Raw genomic sequence first — 7500 nt, 5'->3', positions numbered from 1 at the left:
TGTATTTCATACCGTATTACCCTTGTTCTTCCCACCCTATGTTAATCTCCAGATACACATTAACCAGCCCGAATTTTTGAAAATCCCTCCTCACCTGGTTTGAAATTTTCAGTTTTAATTTTCAAGACAAAAACAGGACGATTGCTTACAAGGAATATCGCACCCACAAGTAATATTTTCGGTTGTTCCTACATAATATTCCATATGTAAATCTAACTTTACAACATGATTGAGTAGATAAGGCCCAAATTTGATTAGAAAACTATTTCGCAACAGCGAGGAAAATTAATTCATAGTACATCAATGACAGCAAATTTGGGCATTTGTTTATTCATTCAAACAACAGATTTTATTTGTTCGGTAACAGTCACTAAGCCTGTTCCATTCTTAATGAATGAGAACCAGACCTTTATAATTATATTTTCACCATAACTACCCGCAGTATTACTCTTTATTGTTTTATTTTGATTTTAAATTCATGCACTTCCGTTTCTTGCAGCATAACGCATACATGTGTATCTCATCCTGTATCATTTCGCAGGTGTTCTTCCGAGCTGGTGCCTTGGGTACCCTTGAGGAAATCCGCGATGACCGAGTGACTCTGCTGCTGACTTGGCTCCAAGCGTGGATTCGTGGATTCCATAGTCGCAAAAACTATTCCAAGCTGCAATCCCAACGAGTTGCACTCCTTACTGTGCAGCGAAACATCAGGAAATACATGAAGATGCGCACTTGGCTCTGGTATGAACTCTGGATCAAACTGAAGCCGAAGCTTAATGTCACTCGCGTCGAGGACGAGCTGGAAAAATTAGAAGAGACTGCAGAAAAGGCTGAGGCCGAGTATGAAAAAGAGGTTAAGCTTCGTCAGCAATTGGAAAAGGAAAATGCGGCGCTTACCACTGAAAGAAATGAACTGCTGAGCGCTGTTGAATCATCCAAGGGAGGCATGACTGAGTATCTTGACAAACAAGCCAAACTGCAAGCACAGAAGACTGAACTTGAGGGCCAGCTCAATGTAAGTTTTCCCATGTGATAATCATTTTATGTGTTCCACAATATCGGATCAGTTCGTACCAAATGCTCATACACTTAGATCAAATACTATTTTAGCCTATACTTACAGAAGAATGTTGCGTTTTCCAAAATTTAATTGAATATCTAGATCCTGCTATTCCTTTCATTATAATCACTAAAATATTTTGGCTCATCAGAACAGTATAATGAAATTTTATATTTAATGTCAGGAAACGTTGGAGCGCCTCGCTAATGAGGAATTGGCCAAGAACCAACTGAACAATGGAAAGAAGAAGTGCGAACAAGAGACAGACAGCCTGAAGAAAGACCTCGAGGACTTAGAGCTCAGCATCCAAAAGGGAGAGCAAGACAAGATTACCAAAGATCAGCAAATCCAGAACCTGAAGGAGGAGATTGCACATCAAGAGGAACTTATTTCAAAGGTTAACAAAGAAAAGAAGCACCTTCAAGAATGCAATCTAAAGACAGCTGAGGATCTTCAAGGTATTGAGGACAAATGTAATCACCTCAACAAAGTCAAGGGCAAATTGGAATCGACGCTCGATGAGCTGGAGGATTCTCTTGAACGTGAGAAGAAGCTTCGCAACGAGGTCGAGAAGGCTAAAAGGAAGGTCGAGGGTGACCTTAAGCTGACCCAGGAGGCAGTCACCGATCTGGAGCGTAACCACAAGGAGCTAGAAATGGCAGTAGAGCGCAAGGAGAAGGAGATTGCAGCCGTCTCTGGCAAGATTGAAGAAGAACAAGCCCTGGTTCATCGAGACCTCAGGCAAGTAAAGGAACTGCAGTCTCGCCTGGAAGAACTTGAAGAAGAAGTCGAGCATGAGCGCCAATCTCGAGCCAAGGCCGAGAAGGCTAAGAGTCATCTGACTCGGGAGTTGGCAGAGCTGGGCGAGCGCTTGGATGAAGCCGGAGGTGCGACGGCCTGCCAAATCGAACTCAATAAGAAACGCGAGGGTGAACTGTGCAAGATACGCCGTGACATCGAAGAAGCCAACCTCCAGCACGAAGCCGCGCTCGTTGTGCTCCGGAAGAAGCATAACGACAGCGTTGCTGACCTGTCAGAGCAGATCGATTACATCAACAAAATGAAAGCCAGGTATGCTATATAGAGAGAACCAAAGCCAGTGTTTGTAGTAGTCATCGTTAGTGCTGACGTTATTGCTATTACGATTATTATTATTACCATCATTATTATGATCATTATCATTATTATCAATGTTATTTTTATAATTATTCGTATTATCTTTATCATTATTGTCTTGATCAACCTTATTATTATCATGAAATTGATTATCAATATTATCATTATCAATATTGTTATCATTCCTAATAATGATATTTTATCATCATTATTTATTATTATTATCACCATTATTATTATTGCTATCAATATCATTGCCATTTTTATCATTATTATCATTAATATCATTATCATTCTTATTATCATAATTATTGTCAGTCTTATCATTCTTATTATTATTGTAGTCATTATTGTTGTTATCATAATCATAATTATCAGTATTGTTGTTATCAAATAATAATCATAAGTATCATTATTATTACCATTATAATTTTATATTATGATGATTATTTCTATGATTATCATCCTTATGATTATTATCATTAATAATATCATCATTGTCATTATCATTATTATCACCATTATTATCGCAACATTTCTATTATCACTTAGAGCATCATCATTATCATTTTCATCATCATCATTATTCTTACCATTTTATTATCATGTCTATCAAATAACGAAACGACGTTTGCGTCACTACGCACTTCCTTCGTGACCAGGGCTGAGAAGGACAAGGAGGCGATGAAACGTGATGCCGACGACGCGAGGGCTGCCATGGACGCACTTGCCCGAGATAAGGTAAATAGGGAGATCAGACGTGAGCGAGTGTACCTTGTCAATTCATTTGTAGGTGTATCTGTGAATGTATCTAGCTATAAGCTTATTTAATTATTCATTTATGTATATCAATCACATATGCACGTACATACTCGGACTGAATAAAATTTTGATTTTTAATTACTGAGCCTCTTCTGAGAATGTTGGACGGGTAATTTTCTCGAAATGCTATTCGTGATTACGAGTGGTCCCAGACGACTTACAACGAGGAACTTTGTTTAGGAAGAAAGCTTACCTTCTTTACGCAACTTCTAGACGGTCGCAGAGAAGACTACTAAGCAGCTGCAGCATCAGCTAGACGAGAGCAACTCGAAGCTGGATGAGGTCAACCGCACCTTGAACGATTACGACGCCACCAAGAAGAAACTCGCGGTTGAAAATGCTGACCTTCTGCGCCAGCTGGAAGAAGCCGAAAATCAAGTCAGCCAGCTTTCCAGACTGAAGATTTCTCTCACCAATCAGCTTGATGACACGAGAAAACTCGCCGATGAAGAGAGCAGGGTAAGTCGTAATAGGTTTGTGCATAAACAAAGGGGAAAAAATAGCATTAAAATTTAAAATTGTACTCGATCGTTATTCTAATGGTTGTCGATGGTATCATAATCGCTATCATTAATACAATCACCATCATCATCATCATACAATAATTAATGCTGCTGTCATTATCAGTATTGTTGGGAAAACATTGACTATTATCTCATAATCAGCAAAATAATCAAAATCGTAAACTTATTTGTTGAAACTCACCGACGATCTTACCATCAGGGGCGCGCGACCATACTTGGAAAGCTACGCACCCTGGAGCACGACATCGATGCCCTTCGCGAGCAGCTGGATGAGGAGTGTGAGGCGAAGGGAGACGTCCAGCGTATGCTGTCCAAGGCCAATGCCGAGGCTCTAATGTGGCGCTCCAAGTATGAGTCTGAGGGTATCGCTCGTGCCGAAGAACTCGAGGCTTCCCGCATGAAGCTGGCAGCCCGCCTTGAGGAAGCTGAAATGCAAATTGATTCTCTTAATGTTCGCAATCTTCACCTTGAGAAAACGAAGGTAAGGGCTTCAGCTGAGCTGGAAGACCTCCAGGCCGCAGCTGAACGCGCACAAGCTTTGGCGAGCGCTGCTGAGAAGAAGCAGAGGAACTTTGATAAGATCATCTCTGAGTGGAAGTTGAAGGTGGAAGATCTGGGCGCAGAGCTTGATGCCTCTCAGAAAGAATGCCGCAACTATTCCACCGAATACTTCCGCCTTAATGCTGCTTACGAGGAGAACATTCAGCAGCTTGACAGTATTCGCCGTGAAAACAAGAACTTAAGCGATGAAATCAAAGATTTGATGGATCAGCTAGGCGAAGGCGGGCGAGCTTATCACGAAGCTCAGAAGAATGCTAAGCGTCTCGAGATCGAAAAGGAAGAACTGCAAGCCGCTCTCGAAGAAGCTGAAGCTGCTCTGGAACAAGAGGAGAACAAGGTGCTCCGTGTGCAGCTTGAGCTCAGCCAGGTCAGGCAGGAGATTGATAGGCGTATTCAGGAGAAAGAGGAAGAGTTTGAGAACACTCGGTAGGTAATACAACAAAATGAAGGTTTTCAGATGAAACTTTGAGAATATGAAAATGCATGTTTACAATGTAAGTAACGAGAAATAATTATCTACACATTTATTTATTTCCAGCAAGTGCCACCAACGTGCCATTGATTCAATGCAGGCTTCCCTTGAAGTTGAAGCCAAAGGAAAAGCGGAGGCTCTCCGCATGAAGAAGAAGCTCGAATCTGACATCAACGAACTGGAGATTGCTCTCGACCACGCCAACAAGGCTAACTCTGATCTCCAGAAACATTACAAGAAGATCCAGGAGGATATCAAGGAGATGGAGGCACGCATCAAAGACGAACAGCGGCTTGCTGCTGAATACCGGGAGCAGTATGGCATCGCCGAACGCCGCGCCAACGCTCTGCATGCTGAACTGGAAGAGTCACGTGCTCTTCTCGAACAATCCGACCGTGGCCGTCGCCAGGCCGAGGGTGAGCTTTCTGAAGCTCGCGACACAGTCAACAATTTCACCAGCACTAATAGTGCTCTCTCAGCCTCTAAAAGGAAGCTTGAGGGCGAGATGCAGGCTATGCAGGTACGTAGAAAACGTGTAATTCTTTATTTTTTTTCTACATGCTTCTGTATTTATAACTATTTACAAAAAATATCGTCAAACATACAAACTAATCATATTGTGCTAGTAAAGAAAACCATGGAGGCACACCCAGCAAAACACAAACAAACATGCGTGCATACATATGGTACACACTGTGGCATCTGTTGTCGATGTAAACAGCCAATATTTTATATTTTAGGCTGATCTCGAGGAGATGCTAAGCGAGGCCAAGAACTCAGAAGAGAAAGCTAAGAAAGCCATGCTTGACGCTGCTCGTCTGGCTGATGAACTGCGCTCAGAGCAGGAACATGCCCTAAACCAGGAGAAGATGCGCAAGGGTCTTGAAGTGACACTGAAGGATGTCCAGACTCGCCTCGAGGAGGCCGAGAGCAACGCCATGAAGACGGGAAGGAAGACCATCAGCAGCCTTGAAGGCCGCATTCGTGAGCTTGAGTCTTCCTTAGACGACGAAGCTCGCCGCCACGCCGACGCCCAGAAGAACCTGAGGAAGTGCGAGAGGCGCATCAAGGAGCTCACCTTCCAGTCCGACGAGGACAAGAAGAACCACGAGAGGATGCAGGACCTGGTCGACAAGCTGCAGCAGAAGATCAAGACCTACAAGCGCCAGATCGAGGAGGCTGAGGAGATCGCCGCCCTCAACCTGGCCAAGTTCCGCAAAGCTCAACAGGAGCTGGAGGAAGCTGAAGCTTAAACATACTTCTGAGCTTGTGAAATATTAAGCTTATTATGGTTTATTTTGTCGCAGCTTTCTAAATTCTCAATAATTATCATTGATATAGCTTTCATGTCAAATTAATGTATACAGATTGGAGCGTTATTGGAAACATAGTAAGAAATAATCGATGTGCTTATAATTATTCAAAATTGCAATAGAACATTAGGCAAGCAAATTTCTTTTTATTGCCTTATATGATATCCTCTCCTTACACTCGCACACTAACACACACACACACACACGCATATACATACATATATATATATATATATATATATATATATATATATATATATATATATATATATATATATATGTATATATGTATATACATATATATATATATATATATATATATATATATATATATATATGCATATATAGAAATAGTCTTCAGGGAGTGCAACAGCATATGATTTGTCAGAAAAGATCAGTCAGTTGGTAGTGGAGGGGAGGTAGCAATATTAAAAACGGTGTTGTTTGATTGTTGCTATAATTCAAAGCTGAAGTAAGAAAGGACCAAAAATGGTTAAACGAAAAATGTAGGAGAGCGAGAGAAAACAAACAACTCAAATTTAGAAGACGCATGTCACAAGCAGCATTTGAGAGATTTGAATCAGAGAGAAATGATTAAGTTCAGGGCAGGAGAGATAAAAAAAAATAAAAATAAAAAAAATATAAAAAATCAAGAAGGACATTGTCGACAAATGTGCCGACCAACGAAAGCTTTTCTACAAATATTGCCACTAAAAATGAGAACACTGCCCATACTCATCAACAGGAAATGTATGAGAATCTAAATGAAATATTCCAATCAGTCTTCGTTTAAGACATCTGAGGTGAAGCAGAAACGAATTTCGCTATCACATCACAGTTAAAAAGGGGGAAGAAGAAGAAGAAAAGAAAGATGGATTATCTTAGATTGCGCTAAATAACTCTAGCATTATTTTTAATATTTCAAAATTCATCACACCCTATACAAGAGTGCTGATGAATAAAACCCTTGGAATTACAAACCAGCATCAAATGGAAGTGTAGTACACTGATAGTTAGAACAGTTAATAAAAAAAAAAAAAAAAAAAAAAAATTGGTTTGAGAAACACATGGTATCGAGCAAGCACTTTGGATTCAGTGAGTCATGTGTATCAAATCTCTGCTTTTACGACAGAGTTGCTAAGATACTGTAGTAGGTTGCATATACTTCGATTTTAGAAATGGGTTTGACAAAGTGCCCCATTATAGACTGGTATAGAAATTGGAACAAGTAGGTGGTATTAAAGATAAATTGTGCACAATAATCATGAGTAAACACACTACAAGGAGACAAGTATCAAATGGAGTACCCCAAGGGTCATTATTGGCATCAATTATGTATATTATTCTTATTAATGAGAACCATCTGAATATGCTCCCAGACGAACAATATCAAGGGTGACAAACGAAGATTTGTGCCAGTCTCCAAAAACACAGCAAAAGCTTGTATGATATTTAACACCAATAAATGTCATATAGTCAAGTAGAGTGACACAAAAAATAGACCCTGTGAGGTATCCGACCTCCTATCCCCACTCCCCCTTTTTTCCTGATCCTTGCCCTTATTCCTTAGTCTCCCCTTTTGCCACTTTCCTCGTCCTTACCTCTTTTTCATAGTTTCCCCTTTACTAGCAT

At 40.6% G+C, this 7500-nt stretch overlaps 1 protein-coding gene across 2 annotated transcripts in view; it reads left to right on the top strand.

The window, feature by feature from the left end:
• LOC122264845 (myosin heavy chain, muscle) overlaps positions 1-6007 on the top strand; it is a 15789-nt gene extending 9782 nt beyond the window's left edge. For both annotated transcript variants that reach the window (XM_043033917.2, XM_086536742.1), the window contains 7 exons: positions 542-1015; positions 1245-2131; positions 2839-2917; positions 3212-3457; positions 3722-4509; positions 4622-5075; positions 5296-6007. In XM_043033917.2, coding sequence (XP_042889851.1) covers positions 542-1015; positions 1245-2131; positions 2839-2917; positions 3212-3457; positions 3722-4509; positions 4622-5075; positions 5296-5808 — 3441 coding nt within the window. In that variant the 3' untranslated portion in view covers positions 5809-6007. The remainder of the gene's footprint in view (positions 1-541; positions 1016-1244; positions 2132-2838; positions 2918-3211; positions 3458-3721; positions 4510-4621; positions 5076-5295) is intronic.
• Positions 6008-7500: the final 1493 nt, after the last annotated feature.

Source organism: Penaeus japonicus, unplaced genomic scaffold, assembly GCF_977035675.1.
Source record: "Penaeus japonicus unplaced genomic scaffold, GWHDUDI00000001_assembly GWHDUDI00000005, whole genome shotgun sequence".
NCBI classification, from domain to species: domain Eukaryota; kingdom Metazoa; phylum Arthropoda; class Malacostraca; order Decapoda; family Penaeidae; genus Penaeus; species Penaeus japonicus.
Note: the sequence above shows the minus strand (reverse complement) of the source record. Positions and strands in the feature narration are given on the sequence as shown.